The sequence below is a fragment of the Lottia gigantea genome (genome assembly GCF_000327385.1).
Source record: "Lottia gigantea unplaced genomic scaffold LOTGIsca_34, whole genome shotgun sequence".
Classification (NCBI taxonomy): domain Eukaryota; kingdom Metazoa; phylum Mollusca; class Gastropoda; family Lottiidae; genus Lottia; species Lottia gigantea.
In genome coordinates this window covers 173,178-193,222 of record NW_008709146.1, presented here as the reverse complement: position 1 = coordinate 193,222, position 20,045 = coordinate 173,178, and the positions used below count along the sequence as shown (strand labels likewise).

Below are 20,045 nucleotides of genomic sequence, written 5' to 3'. Positions count from 1 at the left end.
CGATTTACAATACCCCCCATTGACGAGTCGAAATGCAATAATATGCGCAACCATGCAACAAAACTTCCCGCTTATGATTTAATAAACGCGATTTTCGATATTAAGGAAAGTCGTTTCACATGGAAAAATATGTGTAAAGTGTAGAACTTTATTGAATTTATCAGTTTAAATATGTCAATCAATAAATTATTGTCCAAATTTTGAGAAAAACTAAATTACTTACCAAATGGAATCAACAACTCGTAATCGCCATTTAACAGGATCACGTTTCAGGGGTGTTAATTTCAACAGCCAATAAACGTAGGCTGCTGTTACATGCTTCCAAAAACCTCCCTCTGAGGGCAAAGTTCAAGTTATATTATGTTTATCGTTTTCATTTTAAAAAAATTTTTTTTTCAAAAAATAGCTCCATAGACTTTGCAATGATAAATTTTTTAGTTTTTGAAAACATAATTGTCATTTCAAAAAGATTTTGCACTGGTGAGTTCCCATTTTTTGACATGTTTATGTATGACGTCACTGATGGTTTGTTGTTGTTTTGATTCTACAGCTGAGCTAGCCAGACAGATAAAATGTTACCTAGCTCGAAAGCCTTCTAAGCTTTCTGCGTCTCAACTTTAGACAAGTGTGGGTATAGATTTAGATATTGCAGAATCAAATGATTATGTTAGTAACAAAATTCGAAAGTATGAAATGATGAATTCAGCTCACTCAACATAGGAAAAATTGTCTATTTTTGTAGATATCAGTGCAGCCATTTTACTCTATTTATAAAACTTGTTTGCATAGGACACATAGGACATATCCTCTAATGATATACAACACATTGCATTATATGTAGAGTCTAGCATAAAATATGGTGTCATCTATTTAGGATTTGCAATAGGGCTATGACTATTAATGTCGGATGAGTAGTAATAACAGATCACAGAACAGTTATTGATGTTTTCATTAATTAAAATCACCATAACACAGTGTGCATTTATATATAGCATTAAATATAATGTCATTTATTCAAGATTTGCAATAGGGCTATGAAATCATTTGTCCTTCACAGTTATAATAGATCACAGAATAGTTAGTGGTGTTGTATTAATTAAAAATTATAATGACTCATTAGCAGTAGGGATCAATTTGGATTGCAAAGTTTATAAGCAATTGGTTCATTTTAGGTTAATCCATTTACATTTTGATTCGTATATCATAGCAAAAATTGCCATTTTGACTTGCAAATTGAGATGCAAAATTTCTTGATATAAAGTTTATTAGATTATATCCATTAGAATATTTCTACTGATATTCATTTAGAAATAATTTTGAGATTCAGAACTCTTGTATATAAAACTATTATCTTGAGCCTACTAAATAGTCCTACTTAGAATTTGTTTTGTTGAATTATTCAGTTTTGAAAAGATTTGTATTTGATCTTCTGGTAGTACTTCATGCATACACTTTTGACCCTTTGATTTTTTCAATTCAACCAAACAATTTCAGTCAGAGAAAAACCAGCTTATTCTTATATTAAGGCACAATATTATAGAATTATTTTCTTACTATTTGGATGAAAATATTTTTAAAAGCTGATCTCAGGGCGCACTTATGAAAATATTATGGTAGTAGAATTCTGATTGAAAATGAGAATACATCTGTGTAGATAAGTTTAATACGTTCACTAAAACAGGAAATGATAAAATATTTTGTAGGTATTTGTGAATAATTATTGAAAATGGGAGGAGCTGTGAGTACTGGTACAGATAATAGTGATCTGATTGACAATCTAGTAGAAGCAAACTATATCAAAAGTCCAGAGGTACAGAGAGTGTTTCGTGCTGTGGACAGAGCTGATTATTACTTACCAACACAGAGAGAGAGTGCTTATAAAGACTTAGCTTGGAAACATGGACACCTTCACATGTCAGCGCCTTGCATTTATTCTGAAGTTATGGAATCTCTGTTATTGGAACCTGGATTATCATTCCTGAATCTTGGTAGTGGAACTGGTTACCTCAGTACTATGGTTGGTCTGATTTTAGGTAACTGGCCTTAGTTTTTAAAATTCTATAAAGTCATTGCCAAGTTTGGAATTAGCCTGAATGGAATAACACTTTTCTCAATCTCTTGTCACAATATGGTGTTTAAAATGGTTATTTTGAGAGGTTTAGTTTAAATTATAAGCAAGTTTATGGTTGCTTGGTAGATGAGTGTCTGCCAGATTATGATTATTTAGTGACTTTATGTGCATTTTTAATGATAATATATGATTGGCGAAAAAGACATAATCTTAACAGTTTCTCCTAAGTTTTACATTGTCATCATTTTGAATTGCTGTGAACAAAAAAGCTAAATGTCGCTAATTATTATTAACAGTCTTGTGTTTTTGAGCAACATGAACGAATACCTTCTCTTACCTTTCTAGGTCCGTATGGTGTAAACCATGGGGTAGAAATACATGAAGATGTAGTGGATTATGCAAGACAAAGATTAGAAAGTTTTAAAATAAACAGTGCTAGCTTTGATGATTTTGATTTGTGTGAACCACAGTTTGTTGTTGGTAATTGTTTACAGTTGGTACCAGGACAGTTATATGATAGAGTTTACTGCGGAGCTGCATGCCCGGTAGAACATGAAAATTACATGAAGAATTTGATTAACATTAATGGTATTCTTGTCATGCCTTTAAATGACCAGGTAAATAATGCAACTTTAGATCCTTTTTGTAAAACAGTACATGTGCTATCTTGGAACAGGGTTTCAGAATTTGAAAATTCATTAAATCACAACTTATATCAGAAAAATTAGAAAAGAAGTAAATTTTGTGTGATTCACTAAAACCATCATTTCTCTTTAACCATCCTTTTCTACTACATTTTGTAAGGAAGATAAGTTGTTTATCAAGTGGTTACTTTTTCGTAATTTCTTTATCTTATACATTTTACAAATACAGTTACAACAGATAAAGAGAACTGGAGAAACAAGTTGGGAAGTGAAGAATGTTCTTCCAGTCTCTTTTGCCTCATTAGTTGTTCCTGGTGATGATAATAAGTCAGATATAGTTATTGCACGTAAGATATGGATTTTTTTTGTAATATGATGCTATGACTGGTGAATTCTGCTAAATTATGCTTTGTTTAAGGAATGCAAGAGTAATTTTAGGAGTTACATAGAGTTATAACTCTATGGAGTACATGTAGTTGATGTTATGTTAAGCTTCAAAACTTAATGTCATGGTTGCTATGTAATTATATGATTTTTCTCTCTTGAAACTTTAATTTTTCTCTCATGCTTCATAACGATAGGCATTTTATGGGTTTATAATCACTTACTCTGTTTTATACTTTCAGCTGATTTCCACTTTCTGCCACTGAAAGCAGCCTGTCGTTATAGCATCAGAAAAACAATTCGTACCAATATACACAAAGAACACCCGGAACTACATAAAGTGAGTAAACCAAAGAAAAAGAAGCCAACATCCTTGAGGAGCAGACGTCCTATAAATATTGTTCCCATGAGTATGGGGATGATGATATTACGTCAGTTTGACAGTGATGATAGTGACGATGACAGTCTTACTAGTCATTTAAGAAATTTCCGACGACAACGAATTCTGGAAGAACAGGATGATGACTATCATTCCACTCATTCTGAGGAGGAGGAGGAGGAGGATGATGTTGATGATGATGTCTCAGATATTGAAACTGGTCATAATGAGATAGACGGTACTGAAAGTGAGCATTCCACAGACGGACCATTTGAAAGTCAAAAAGATAAATTGACTGAAAATGTTGAAAGTTCAGAACATGATGAAGAGACTGATGACTGTGATAAAGCTGAGAAAGAAATATCAAATAAAACACCATGTTATCCGTCTGTTCAAATTGACAAATCAGACAGTCATGAAATATTTGATTCTGATAAAGAATCATCATTTGAACAGCCTTCTAGTTCAAAAGCAAGCAATAACCAGAATGCAAAAATTACGCAAAATGGAAACCATTTGAAAAATAGACTGATAAGAAATGGAAATAGAATGTCTATATCAGATAATTCTGATGATGATAATGTGAACTTTGTGCATACTATAAATAGAGACCTTGATTCCAAAATGCGCAGCTTGAGTCCTCCCAGAAAGATTCGCTATTCTTCAAATACCAGTGCCGACACATCTGAGACATCAGGAATTGGTTCTCTGGGTGAGGATCCTTCAGAAATTGAATCCTGTCATGGCAGTGAGAAGCCGTCTCCAGGAAGTAGTTTAGGGGATGATGGGATGGACTGTACTGAAGATGAAGTTCCCATTCCAAAAGAAACTATTTGTACCTTCATGAAAGAAAGAGTTAATGAACTTCCTATTCCTTCAACTTTGAAATCGTACTTGGTATATTACAGACAGTAAACAGAGAAGTCACAACTCAAGATGTTAAGATTTATTCAGCAAAATATATGAGCTTTATAGACTTGACACATTTGAGATTGTTAAGCATTGCTTATGAGGATGGTTAGAATTTTTCCATTGTGTGTGCTAGTTAAATCTCAAACTTATATTGTGATATTTGTATATAATGGACAGTGTTTTAGTTACTTGATTGAATTAAGACTTCAGAGATGCAAAAAAAAAAAGGAAAGAAAAGAAAAAAAAACTTATAAAAAGATGAGAATTTTTGCTTTATTATTTGAATCCTGTGATCTTATAACTAGTGCTATAAATGTTTACGGTATTTATTTATTTTCTTTAATAGATATTTTAGAACAAGAATTCGGATATTTAAGAGCCAAAACTTAAATTTCCAAAAAAAAAATTGATTTATAAAAAACAAACATTAGCAAGGGATTATGCTTACCTGGGCATTAGAAACAGAGTTTTTTTTTATTTTTGAGAAATAAGCATTTATATGATCGTAGATACTTTCCTCCAATTGTTATCAGGTTAGATGTCGGATTTTAATACTCTTACAATAGAGCTCCATTTCAGTTATCCTTTCAGATGATTACAGCAATATTTAGAAGGCTTTATCTGTTTAATCTGAATCGGATTTAAACAACTATGTACACACCACTATAATAGGTCTTTTTTTTTTTTCATTGTGCAACTCATTTTTTGGGAATAATTCTTTTTTGAGTATGTAAAAGACTGAAATAAAGTAAATGATCTAATACCAGATCAATAATTTCTAATAACAATTGCCAGAGTTTTAAGGTAAAGTAAATTGCAAATATGTACAAATTAGATACAGGAAAAATTGTAAATTAGTTTTTTACATGAACAAATAACATCCAAAACAGTATAAAGCATGTATATTAGTGCTTTATTACAGGTTTACATGATATAATGTTATTACCTGGCTAAATAAGTTCAGTATAGTAATATGAATGGATGGTATATCACAATGAGATGTAAATATCAGTTAACTATTTATTTTTTTGTGAATTGCCAGGTTAAAATCTAAATAGTAATTTCAAACTCATTAGATTGCTGTAATTGTAAATGAATACTATTATTTTGTAGCCTGAGTCTTTCAAAATAGATGACGGAAAAAATCAGGAGGCTCTTGTCAGAAAATTTACTTTTGTACATTGTAAATGTATACACTGCAATTTGTTTAATCTGATTGTAGTCAGACTATCTAACAATTTGATTTGTGAAATTAATCATGAGAATTGTTGATTACATGCTTGGTCAAGATGTTTTCTTCCATTTTGTTTGTGAGTGTAAACAATTTAAAATCAGTAGGTTAATCTTTCATGATACTATTTTAGTAGATAGTGAAGCTTTATTCAAATATTGCTCTATTCAGTCAAATAAGAGAAACCCAGAAATTTGTTTCTGCAACTTATAATTTATGTACAATTTGTATATTTGAATGTGCCATTAAGAATTGCATTTTGTAACCACCTATTAAAGTTTAAATCTTTGTACAGAGTTTATAGATCTTTATCATATACAATATTAGACGGGCACTTTATGAGATGTTTGATGTGACTAATGCTGGTTATGGTAAATAAACAATAATGTAATGTGCATTAATGACCAGGGGCCTTACTCTCCAAAACTTAATATAAATAAAATTCAGATTTTAACAAATACAGTAATATGATTGGATAACAAAAGTTAAGTTAAAATCAAATTAGTGATTGACCAATCAGATGACTGGTCAATATGAATAATTAAAAAAATCCCTGTCCCACATGTATGTTGCTAAATCCTGTCAGTATAAGTAGATATTGTCATGACAAATTTTGGACTTTGTGGACTCTCTTTGGTTTTGATTTTTCAAATGCTGGTGTTGAAATAACGTTGAATAAACACTAAACAAATTAAAAGCATAAATATTTTATTTGCAGTGTAAACAATATAAATATAACAATAATAAACAATGATAAGACAAGGAATGACACATCTTTTTACAGGAATCAACAACACATTTAAAAATAAATTAAGTTGTCAATGATCAGTTTATAACTTTTTATTATGATTCAAAATCTTCAGTTAACTAAAATAATATTGGAAATGTCATTATGCAACATACACAGGCTTTTTGTCATACAGTTTAAAACAACAGTATAATGTGAAATGTTATGAATTCTATAATTCATTTAGTAAATGCTTGATTGTATAGTTGATTTGGAAATGTAAAGCCAGTTACCAATATTTGGAATGCAATGTTAAAGAAGATCTTGTCTTTAATAATGATTTTTTTTTGTGTACAAGATTCAAATATGAAGAACAATGGGAAAATTAAATATAAATTAAATAAAAAATAAGAGATTATGACACAATATAAATAAATTAGAATAAATTATGCTAATGATATGTATGTACAATATATTATCAACAATGAGAGATATAAACAAACGAGACAACAATTGTATAATAACAGGTGTAAAAATGGAAATAAAACAAATAAATTACAATTCAAGTTGCCACAAACAAAATTTATTATATTTAACAAACCTATGTTTGTGGTCACATTCAAACCCTCAAAATTTTCCTTGGGAAATCCTGCCAATTTTTAGCAATCTCATTTCTTCAAGAAATGCTTCTCTTTTATGATGTTATTTTGTCTAACTACATGTACTCAAATGAAATGAAACTAAAGTGAATTTACCCTAATCACATGTCATATTGACAGAAGCAAAGTTAAATGTAGCTGTCTTAAATGTTGTCACTAAATCGAGAGATTGGATGGAAAAAATGGAAGCTATTGTCAGTAATTGCACGATTGGTCAAATTTCTGAATGTTACTTGGTACATTGACTAGTTTAACTGTCACAAAAAAAAAAAAACTTCAATGTATGGTAGGAGTGTACACCTCTATTTAGGCAACTTCAATTTCACTTAAAGCATTCTTTAGCACATTAAATAAGGCATTATCTTCATTATCAGCATTCCTAGTACACAAATTCTGAATCTTACAGACATAAGCTTCTAAGTTCTCAAAATCAAAAGGGACGTCCAATTGAGGAAGATTAACTTTTTGAAGACAAGTAAAAATTTTGGTTTTGAGAGTATTTAAAGTGTGATTGAGACCTTGTTTCTGCGTCAACAAGGACACATTCTCTTGTTGACAAAGTTGAATACGCGTTTCTAAACAGGATACATCTGCTCGTAATTTAATTGTTTCTTGCTCACGAACTATATTGGCCTTCTTTATCACTTGTATATCTTCCTCCAACTTAACAAATTCCGATTCTAGATCTAAAATAAAAAAAAACACAACTATGTCAAGCATTTTGAACTATAAATTTCAAATGCAAGCAAAGATGGATTCATGCTAACAGTTCAAGTAAAAAAATTCATGTTTTTATTTGGTATTTGTCAGTATACCGGTACTTTATAAAACTATTTACTGACCTTCCCCATTTTCTACTTTCAACTGAAGAGCAGCAAGTTCATTAGGAGTTATCTTAGCTTTCTTCATGGCAAATGTAGCTTTAGGACACCCTGATAAACTTCTATGGGTTAAAAAACTACCATTGATATGACCTGCACCATCACAACCTGGAGTAGGGCAGCTGAAAATACAGGGAAAATCTCCTGAAAATGTTTTAACTAATAATGTGTATTTGCTTGCAGTCTAACATAGGAAAATGTAATTTAATTGGATTAGCTAATCGGTATATAGCCCAAGAAAGCATGATACATCTTTATAAGGATATTTTGCTTCACATAATTATGTCTAGTTGGCTTGTATCCTCAAGTCATGAAGAGACATTGTAAGGTGTCTGGTCCAAATTAAGAAGCAAATCGATAGGCTACAGGTAATTACAGAAACTCATCAACATATACTTACGCAAATCCATCAAGTTTCATGGCTTTAATAAGAGCAGGATCCTGATTTTCAATACCAGTACTACCTATATATCTTTGTAATTTCTGTCTGTTGGCTAGAGGACAGCCAGAGGCACTGCAAATACAATTTTAAATCTAGGGTATTTTTAAATTTTCTTTTACAAGTGACCACCACTTTCTTTTTAACAAGAAACATAACATGGAATTCATGACAACTGCTGAGGCTTAATTTTTTCATCAACTGTTAATTAAAATTTTGTGATGTCATAGTGTTACAATTTCAAACTTTATATACAAAATAATGTAAGAAAAAGACTAAGGTGCAGTCTTAAGACAAAAATTAATGAAAACGAAATACATCAAAATCCGTGTACAGCTATACTCAACAAAATGTATTTTAAAGATGTATCAACTATAACATGTTAGATTATTTCATTCTTGTACAACACATAAAATTTCACAACAGTGACAATAATACATAAATCATTTAAAGGATTCAAGAAAAATCATTTTCACTCAAATAGCCAAATTGGTTGCTGAAGTACAGTCAAAAATGTGAATGTTCTTCATCTTCTGGAATTTAAGTTCCATGTAAAAAACAAAACATACAACACAAATCATATTTTCACTGCAAAATAATATAACTGTGATACATCAATACATTATAATTACTACATAGATATATATGTGTGTTCCAAATCATATTGGTATACCTTCTATGTGATAAATATTTGCCAGTTATATGTCCGATTCCATCACACCCTGGCACAGGACAACTACAAATAATCAGTAGGAAGGTATGATTAAGATTTTAGAAAAGAAAACAGAAACGGACGTGTCACACAAAGCTCCCATGTTGATTTAGAAAGGAAGTTTGAGATATGATAAACACCCTAGCTAAAGGAACATCCAAAGCAAATTCCCAGACTCAGTACAATCATTCATTCAATTTAAATAATGCAAATCATAAAAAAAGAAAACCTGTTGCCATTAAGGCAGATACCACACTTTCCCTAACCAAGAGTAAAAGGAGTAAAAGGGAAATAGATATAATCTCTGAGAAAAATAAATGAAATAATGTGTGACTTACCCAAATTCATCAAATTCCTTTTTCTCATACCCTTCCTTAGTGCTTGGTCTTTTAATTTTAGCTGCACGTGGACATCCAGACAGACTACGATGTGATGAGTAATTTCCAGTTATGTGACCACTTCCATCACAGCCAATAGTCGGACATCTTCAAATTATTTCAAATTATGTTATAGCAAAATGCACAATGAACTTAAGCATTCAGTATCTAGACCAATATTCAGATATTCATACTAAGTATAGCCATTATTGGTCAATACAAATTGTAACTAATAATTCATATATATGCTTTAAAATATTGAAATCCAATCACTTTGTAATTCATTTATTTGAAAATGTTGAAGATTCCATTAATGAAGACATCTGTGAACAAATCTATCCTATGATAGAATAGTTTAAAAGTTTAAACTAAATACTATTTAACTAATTAAATTCAATTCTTGAAATATAAACATGCATTTGAAAAAATGAAAAGCCTCTGTTTCAGTATGAACTTTGTCTTTGTACAATTTGCTAAAAAGTAAGACAGTAGACAGACTACCAAGATAAAAAAAATGGACATCCATTGACTTTGACAAATTTCACTGAAACAAGAGCTATTAACTGAACAATAACAACATAAATAATGCAACATCATCAAAATCACAAAATACATTGCATGCAGTGTTAAAGCAAACTGTAGTCAAATAAACAAAAATGGAAGGGAAACATGAAAATCATAAACAAAACAAATAAAAAGGTAATATAAAAATAAAATAACATTAAAATAGGATAAAAACAAAATACAGATAATGGATAGGAATAGTTACCACTGAATGAAAGATATGATTACATCATGGAGTTGGATCAATAAACTGATCACCATGGCAACAAAGGAGATACCAAAGGAAGCAGACACACAACACTGAAAGCAGACAACTTATTTTTAACTTACTTCTGCTCAATTTGATTTGCTTGTACCATTGCCCTGTCAGCTAAAGGGCATCCAGATAAGCTGCGATGAGAAGAGTAATTTCCTGTTACATGACCAGATCCATCGCACCCAACAGTTGGACATTGCACTAATTCCTTTATCTCCTTTTGGCGAGAAGGGGTGAGGGGTGTCTTAAGTGAGGTGGGTGAAGCAGGCAGGGGTATTGTAGAAATGCTAAAGGGATGAAAGTAATGAAATTGTTAGTACATGTACACACATTCATGATGATGATCAAAATTAATGATAATGATTTCTTAAATAATGAGCCATGAAAATTTTAATGGATGAAAACCAAGCAACAAAAAATATTCAAATATGCAATTCACAAAAAATGATTGTGACAATGAAAAGTACCTTACATGCAAGAAGATGAAAAATATGGATGAAAATGGGGAGCATTCACATTCGCTTCGCATTCATAAACAACACATTCTTAAGAGAAAACACCAAAATTGGATTTGAATAGCTTTATTGTACACATATAATAAACATGACAATAGTAACTCACTAACAAATATCTTAAGAGAATCTTCAAACTTCAACCAGTAACAGTACAGTCTGAAATTTGATGACTTACACCTTTCCTTCCTTCAAAACTTTATCATTTTGATAATCTCATTCTGAATTCTTCTGTCAAAATAGTCGGATGAGATTCAGCAAGTTTCAGACTAGTTAATGTTATAAATTTATCTAGTTGCTACATGGTATGTCAGTGTGGACAAGATCACCTTATGCCTACAATGTATGTTTATGGTTTTGGGTAAAATTTCAGAATTTAAATTTATGCGCATATGGACTAAACTAATTATGTTTGATGATATTTAAAATCTTGACCTTATAATAATTCATCATATAAAGTTGAAATAAAATGTACAATTAAATTTCTTAGCTTATTTCATTAAGGGGACAACAAATTTAATGTAACCAAAATAAAAGTATATTTCAACCTCTTTTTAAGTATAAAATCTTAAGTTTTAACAAAATATATACAATTTCAACAATGCCAACAAAGCAAAGACAATATATAACTTTTGTATGCAGAAAAACTTAAACTGTCAGAACAAAAATGAAAGAGTAATATCATTATGTAGGTCATATTAAATTTAGGTGAATATCATAATTTATATTTTTCCACATGACTTCTGGATAACAATGTATCTTATTAGAGGATTATCAAAATATTGAAATTGTTTGAATACTGCAATAGCTGGTATGAATATACCCTAATTCAAAAGCATTTGTCAAGTGATTAAAATCATTGATTAGCCTAAAACCAAAATTAGCTCACTTTTCAGAGGCTCTTAGCTAATATATTTCGAAATTGGGTGCCGAATTGAACCAGCCATCATGGTGTACCAGACACAATTCTAGAATGGTATTTTTTTCTTAAAATTTTAAGATTTACACCTAAGATTTGGCCTGTGTAGGCTAAGCACCATTCATTTCACATTTCACACTTGGATCCAAACACATTGTGGGAGTGCTGGCTAGAAAATTAATAAAAATGACAATTTGTCACACCTACCCATTGTCTGTATTTGGGGGTTCAAACTTGGGTCTCACAGGATTTAAAATGTTTGCTTTGTTTGCAGATAATGTCACTTTTGTTACTGCAGGTTGTGGAATATTCAAAGGAGTAGGCAAACTGGAAAGAATGGCACTGGCACAAGTGGGTTGTGTTTCTGTAAGAGTTGATGCTTGTGGAATTCTGTTCACATCTGACAGGTTCATACTTGTCGTCTGCTTCCCAATATTCAATGCTAACTGTTGTGAGATAGTAGGTGTCTTCTGTACGTTGAGGATGACTGATGTGTTGGGTGATTTAGGTTGTGGTCTAAAATGTGGTCGTTTGCTAAGTATGTTTGGCCGGTCTGGACCACTGATATCACGTTTTGGTTTGATGAGTTTTGGAGCTGGTGTAGGTACACTGACTTCTGCTGGTCTGTTATATTTCTCTAGTTCTTTGGCAAGATTATTTCTGGGTGTGGACTGTGAGACAACTGATGGTGAATTGATACTTTGTAACTCCAGTTGTTTAGTTAGAATCATTGGTCGTAGAATTCTGTCAGTTCCTGAAATACAAACGTCTGATTGGTTACTTTTGGACCAAAACCTATTCTAAATTCAAATTAAAATGATTATCATTTAATTTCAAAAGGATTATTCAATAATATTTAATATCTTTAAAAGCCAAATGAAACAGTGAAACACCATTACAACAGTCACAGAAAAAACAAAAAACAAGTTGGGATGGGATTACCTTGTGAACCTGAAAAGGGATGTCTGTGGTCAACCAACACAAAAATAAAGAAACCAAATGATCACAGTTATTTGATATGCTGGGTGATATAAAAATTTGACAGGCATTAGGTTCATTTTTTATCACTTGTCACACTTTCTCATTTCTGGCTTTTTTAATCACGTTTGACAAGAACTGACATGGTTTTTACAATAAAATCAGGTAGAGCATCCAGCATATCAAAACTGTGAACGAAAAAAAAGCAAAAAGGATACGCACCAGTGGTACATTCCTTGGCTGCCATCTTGATTAACTGAGCTTCATTACATGCTGCCAATACGGCGGTGTTTGGATTATCGCTCTTTGGAATGACCACTAGGTGCAGACCTGACACCGAAAAATAAAGAAAAGAAAATATTACACTTAATAAAATACTGATACAAACAAATTGACTACAACCAATGGTGAGGCATTCGAAAAAGTCAGTTTCTATGTACATGGAATAGCAATATAGCAAAAGAAAAGTCTTGGTGATGATAAAACTTGAGATAAAACTTCAAAATGTTTGAAAGTCAAACAATTCATTTGAGAATACTCAGTTGTTCATAAATTGTACATATGATCTGACTTTTTCCAGAGAATGATAATGACATAAATTATAATGTGATGATCAACACAATACACCATTAAAGTATGATATTTCTTTTGTTGTAGTCTCAAATTTCTAAAACTTTAACTTTCAGAATAAAGAAAAAAAAACAACAAAACAAGTTCATTTGTCAACATAATATAAATGTTATCACAAAAACATTCTGGATTTTCTAAGGAGTTATCACATTATATGCATAGTTTTAATATAACGTCCACTTTTCATCATTTAACAATGCTTACAACCAATGTCAATCATATTTTTTTCAAAGATTGAGGGTAAGGTAGACAATATTAATATATTCAATATTGAAATTTATATATAAGCTAATGAATTATGTGGTATTCTGGGTAATTGAGACAAGGCATGAGAGGTGTTGTGAAAACAAGTTGACTCAAACTGAATAATATGTCCTGATCTGAAACTAATTCAACTTCTGATATTTATCTGACTAAAAAAATTTGATGTCTGATTCACTGGGAAATTGCAGAAAGGCATAGCATCAGGAATTCTGAAAGTCTGTGCTTTGAAAGATATGAAGATATTACAGTTCTACCAGCTGGTAAAGCAATATCTAATGTATTCAACATTTTCAATTCTACACAATTTTACCATTTCTATAGCAAATGACACGTCTGAAAGAAAAGGGTTTTAGTAAGCTATACTGGATTGAGTTTGTCAAGGAACAGAAATATTTACCTGATTTCTTCTGGTTTTGAGTTGTTATAAATTTACCCATAGCTGCTATAGGACATCCAGATATACTATATAACAAAGAACAATCAAATTATTACACCATTACAAAAAAACAAACATTAATGCTTTTGCTAAATTTCATCTCATTCTAGCGTACACCAGAGTAAAATTTATTCCGAAAAGTTTATGGCATATTCTTAAGGACTTTTTTTTACACATGTCATATTCGCACTCTGAAATCATGTATATGTGACCTTCAAAAAACACGGAGAGAACTGAACCAGTATCCCATTCTCATACCAAGTTATCTTATATTGCTGAAAGGCTGAAAGCATGAATACAACTGGCCAAGCACCAAATAATATTTAAAAAAAGAACAGAAAAGTTTCCTACCTTCTATGTGATGTTCTATTACTGTTTACATGGCCTCTACCATTACAACCAGGCGTCGGACATCTAAACATATAATGATACACTTTTAATATCAAGGTATTATTGTTGTAACTACGTTTTATAATATTTTATCTTTCAAAGCTTTAAATTTCCCTAAAATGACTTAAAACTTTTAATTCTGGGTTTACAGAATGATTTAATTAACAAAGCTACAAGCTTCCAGAGATGGCAGTTCACACAAATGTTTAAATCTTTAAGAATTTTTTTATTTAATTTATTCTTTATATACTTAGGCTATTTAAAGAATACTTACTTCACAAATTGATCAGACAGCAGATCATGTCCTGAAGATATAAAGTGAAAAAAATAGTTTCATAAAATTGATTATGGTAGTCATCAAAAGGGAGAACCCCTTTGTATTTTAATTAATGAGTAACAGAGGCACCTAAATAATTTACTTTAATAAAGACTTGCTGACTATTGATGAATTAGTTTTAAGACATTTCAAATTGAATTGCTAGATATGAGTGACAACTGAATACAGACTGTCTAGGATAAAATCTTTAATTCTAATTATAAACTTAAAATAAAGAATCAGAAAAAAAACATGTTATGAAGAGTAAATATTTGATAGAACTAACCTTCTGTAGGTAATTCTTCTCGTTTGGGGCAACCAGAAATACTGTTGGAAAAAAAAAACATGTATAAATTATTTACAGACTAAACTACTGAGTTCTCAAATATAGGAATATTTTGTACAATATGCATGCCCTCATGACTAAACTATCCGTACTACAAATAATGTGTACTATCAATATAAGTACCTAGCTAGAAATGCAACAATGATAGTCCTTGGTGTCTATGAAGTAGATATTTAGAAGAAAGCATGATTTCTGAAAATTACTAAATTCAAATTAATCAAAATTACCTTCTATGATGAGAGTAAAGACCTGTAGCATGACCAGATCCATCACATCCAGGTGTAGGACATTTCCTATCTGTAAAATCAAAAATAACTTTATTAACTATTATTCCATTAGCAGGAATGTAGTAAGCATACAAGACAAGAAAAGGAGGAAAATAAGAAAAAAAAGCTCTTAATTTGCCTTAAAAAATAATCAATGAAGAACTTACATTCAAATTGGATATCTTTACCACTATTACTATCATTACTATTTTCTCCACTTGATGTAGTTGGTGGGTTGGCTAATGCCTTTTGAAGATTAGCACTTCCACTCCATTCAGCAACAACAGTAAACTCAGCATCAACACCTTCTACTTTGGTTCCTTCAGGCATAGCTTCATCATCAACATCACTTAATTCTTTCTTCTCATCCTCATCATCAATATCTTCATCACTTTCTTCTTCATCTTTAATAGAGATTGCTTTTTCAAGAATTTTCGGGGTGTCTTCGGCATCAATGACTTCAATCTTAGGTTCCTTTTTAATTTTATCTATTGTAACCATGTCTTGATTGAGTTCTATGGGTTTGCTTGATTTGAAGTCTGAAGATTTGGAAACAACTTCATTCTTTTCACTCTTGTGTTTTTCATCCTGTGATTGTATAATGTCACACTGTTCTTGGATTTTTTGAAAAATGTCTTCACTTTCAGTTGAAATGTCTGAAGTCTTTTTGACTTCTGTCTCACAAACATTGTGTTCCTTTGGAACTTCCTTTAACAAAATAGGAGCACTTTGAATTTCAGGGGAATCTTTTGTTTCAGTCTGTAAAACTTTTGGAGTTTCTTCAGGCTCAGGAAGTGTTTCAATTGAAGCTATAGGAGCAACTGGGACAACCTGAATTTCAGAAGCATCCACTTCCTCAGTATCAGATAGCTCTTCTTTAATTTTTTCCACAATTCCATGTTTGGGAGTTTTATCACTTTGGACTTCCTGTGATTTATCGTCTGGTGTCTTTTCATTGGCAGACGTACACTCAAACACTTCAGTTTCTGCAGTGTAGGAAGTTTTTGTTTTAGATAATGGCAAGTCTTCACTAAAATCTCCAGATAAACTACGTAATCCTCTTTCAGCATCACGAAAACATTTCTCATCATCATCTAAATTATCCTCAGTGATTGGTTGAATTTCATATTTGATGTCAATTTCAAGTTTGACTTCTGGTTCCTTCGCTTTGGCATCTGGTTTCTTTCTCTTGGACGTTGGTTCAGATTTAAGTTCAGGAGATTCTTCTTTCTTGATTTTACGACCCTCTTTGGGAGAAACTTTATCTTTTAGTGTTTCGACATCTTTCTTTGTCTTCTTGTTGGTAGTTTTTTTGTTAGGTGGAGAGGGAGTGTCTGGTTCCTCTTCTTGCTTTCTTTTCTTTGCTGCTAATGGACATGTTGAAATTCTGAAGAAAAAAAAATGATTGCCATGGATAATTTTGATGTTAGAAAGTAGCTTTTCACGTTTGCGGAAAGTCTTGTTTGTCAACGATATCTTCTGTAAATCATATACTATGTAATGTAAGACTCACGTTCTGTGTCTGGTAAACTTTGATGTGATATGACCTTCACCTTTGCATCCTGGGTATGTACAACTGAAAGTGAAAGAAACATTCAAATAGGCTTTCATTATAATAATCAGATTACCAAAACAGCGAGCAGCTTTTAATCAAATGAGTCTCTATTTTCACTCTCTTGAATCCAATTCAACATACTTGTACATGAGTTACCAAATTTACAAGAGTATTCAACTCACCCTGATGTTACTTCTGGACTTTCTTGTACTTTCTTTGATCTTTTATTTTCTGGTTCAGCCTAAACAGATTTTATTTATTAAAAAAAATTAGTACAAAGAAAGAAATGAATTTAAGTGATGATGTGAACACAATCTCATAAAAGCACTGGCCTGGGTCACAAAGTAAACTGATATAAGCTGCTACAAACACTTCTGCTTGTTAAATTTTCATTGTTCAACAAGAAAATCAAATGTCATCCTGTGAACTATTAGGTCATGTTAACCTATGCATTCTTAATCAGGAAGTTGAAAGTGAATCATAGATTAAATTTTCTTACCTTGTCTGATTCTTTCCTTTCAGGAGCTGGAAAAAATAAGTTAAACTTTTCAATTTCATGTGGGCAGATAAAGAACTGAGAGTGCTGATCAATTAAGATTCATCAAACATAATACATGTACATTTTTTCCACAAATTATTTAAATATTTTCATCAATTGTCGTATACACTTTTTTGATCATACCTTTTCTCTTTACAGCAGCCATATTTCAATTGTTATCACGTAGTTATGTTAAAACATTATCTTCGTTACTTAGCTCCTGTAACACAAACAAAAAAAAGATTTAAGACCACAGTGACATACTGGGATTGGAATCCAGGGTAACAGATTCTTGAATCTAACTCTTACCGATTTATAGAAAAACAGAAATTCAAGAAAAAAAAATTCCCACCAATATTTTCAATTACTGTCAAATTATTAATTATCCTGTTGTTGGATATCATGTGTCAGCTAATCCCTGATTTATGTCTAGATGAAATTTAAGCTCTACAGTTTAATGTAAGTGATGTAAATTAGATTAGTGAATTAGCATATAAAAAGAAAACAATAATATAACATAAACCAAGAACTTTTTGGGAAAAAAAAGGAATATGTGTCCCCAAATTTATGCTTTTGAGACTAATTCACAAAATATGGTGCCCATGATTTCACAGTAGGCCTATTAATTTTTTCAAAAATAAAATGTAAATGAAAATGTCAAGTTAATGTTGAAGTAATGTATATCACATTAAATGTCTGCTTAAAATCAATATTTTGAAAGGAAAAGCTTTTTTTTTTAGAGAAAATTCAGACAGCACTACGTAAATTATATGTAATCTATTTTTGACTTATTCATTACATATATTCGTAATAATTCCTAAATTCAATAAATGTCTTTTCTTAGAACTATTTTCTACTACTATCAGCTCTGCCACAAACTCATATATATTTTGGTTACATTGAGCAATGAACACTGAGCATTGGATACAGCTTATGATACAGTGGACATGTATTTTTCAATTGATATGATTTGGCCAATATAGGTTATAAATGACAACAATCCATCAGTATCATTAGACTTGTCAGACAATATATCATTTAATCCCAATGTGACAGATGTTAGACCTTGGATACTTTTTCAGAAAACCCTTTTTGTGGTGATTTATAGATGTGACTTTTTACCACGAAATCTTTGGCAATGAAAAGACCATAATTTATCAGTAATGGGCTTTAAAGAAGATACTCTCTTATAGAAGCACTGGCCAAGATCACAAAAAATCTGTTATAGAGTAATAACGATGAAATTGAAAATATAAAACCAAATGAGAAATTACCACAAAATAAATTTTAAATGTACAACACTTTATACATTGAAAATGTTTCAAATTATGGACTACCTGTATTTAGAGCTATTTGATTAAATTGGGCTAATTATCAATTGCAGCTTGCAAACTCCCCTTTTTAAGTTCCATGAACTTTTAAAACATTGCATCTGAATCTTAGAAGCATTTGCAACATAATATTCACTTTAAAATGTCACTTTCCTACACATTGTCTAAGTGAAACTACAACATGGAAAAATAAGAAAAAAGAAATAATGGAAGTTTGAATCAATAACATGGCATCCCTTCCTCTGTCAACAAGTTAATAATAGACTTCTACAACTACGGAAATAGTAGAATCGCAGATCTATTCTATTTAGATAGATTCTATCCTATTAGATACCATAACCCCTTCATCCTATATTACATACCATAAAGACAGCAACACAAAGCAAAAATCTCTTCAGATCTTTATCTAGAACACTTTTTGAGAGAAAAGGTAGCAAAACACAAAGTTATCGAGAAACTTAAAAATCAATACTCTGACAGGCTGCCATTTTGAATTCTGATGCCAACTTTTCTTATGACCTTGGTAATTTCTGAAAGTGGGCCCTAATATACTTCAATAGACCCAACTCTACCCCTAAGTAATGTTTTAGAAGCCCAAAGATTACCTTTAAGCCTAAATCACAAACTTTTTCTTTGTATTGAATACTTTTATACAAACACAAATGTATAGTTGTTCAACCCAATCCGCTATGAAAATATTGATTTTTGTAGTAAGAAGTTCATAAATTATTCTAAAATGCCCCAAAATGGTAAAAAATTAACTTACATACAATTTCAAAGATTTTTTATCTCCTTTTAACAATGATCCTAATGAAGCAGACGTGAGAAAGTTTTGGAGGTAAAACTTTTGGTTGAGGTTAATTGAAAAAGTTTACTAGTGAGAATAAAGGAGACATCTGCCTTGCTATTGATTAATACATCTGGCACGCGACATAGCCATTATTATTAAGGCTTTGTTAGGTACAAGTATTTTCATTGGTTGATAGCTTGTGGATTAAAATTATTATCACCCATGTTGGCTCCCTGTCATTGTTGTGAACAGGTGGTTTTCTGTCCTAACAGTACAGTTACATATCACCTTAACACAAACTGCAAGGACACTTTGTACTTGATCAAATCATTCATTTATAATGTATGATAGTCAATGTAGAATATATAAAGTATAAAAGTTATGTTTTTAATGTATGATTTAAAAAGTATGATAGTTTATAGTAAACTGACCTTTGTACCTTTGTTTTAATTTTGCTATTAAGATAACAATGGTAATTTAGTATTTAAACAGATATCAATTATCGAATTTGATATTTGTGATGGACCATTATTGGCTG

At 31.1% G+C, this 20,045-nt stretch overlaps 2 protein-coding genes across 2 annotated transcripts; one reads left to right on the top strand and one right to left on the bottom strand.

The window, feature by feature from the left end:
* Nucleotides 1-527: 527 nt before the first annotated feature.
* LOTGIDRAFT_190456 (hypothetical protein) lies at nt 528-5,912 on the top strand. The gene is made up of 6 exons (XM_009058407.1): nt 528-627; nt 1,704-2,033; nt 2,417-2,688; nt 2,945-3,062; nt 3,342-3,551; nt 4,245-5,912. Exons 2-6 carry the CDS (start codon nt 1,727-1,729, stop codon nt 4,391-4,393), a joined length of 1,056 nt encoding a protein of 351 aa, XP_009056655.1. The 5' UTR covers nt 528-627; nt 1,704-1,726; the 3' UTR covers nt 4,394-5,912.
* Nucleotides 5,913-7,313: 1,401 nt separating this feature from the next.
* LOTGIDRAFT_162409 (hypothetical protein) lies at nt 7,314-17,552 on the bottom strand (the record flags this gene model as incomplete). Its single annotated transcript, XM_009058406.1, has 18 exons — nt 7,314-7,693; nt 7,850-8,010; nt 8,289-8,402; nt 9,001-9,063; nt 9,378-9,524; nt 10,311-10,523; nt 11,875-12,421; nt 12,868-12,975; nt 13,937-14,001; nt 14,327-14,389; nt 14,640-14,670; nt 14,968-15,008; nt 15,255-15,324; nt 15,461-16,680; nt 16,807-16,869; nt 17,031-17,089; nt 17,348-17,373; nt 17,531-17,552. The coding sequence occupies 18 exons, from the start codon at nt 17,550-17,552 to the stop codon at nt 7,314-7,316; spliced, it is 3,393 nt and encodes a 1,130-aa protein (XP_009056654.1).
* Nucleotides 17,553-20,045: the final 2,493 nt, after the last annotated feature.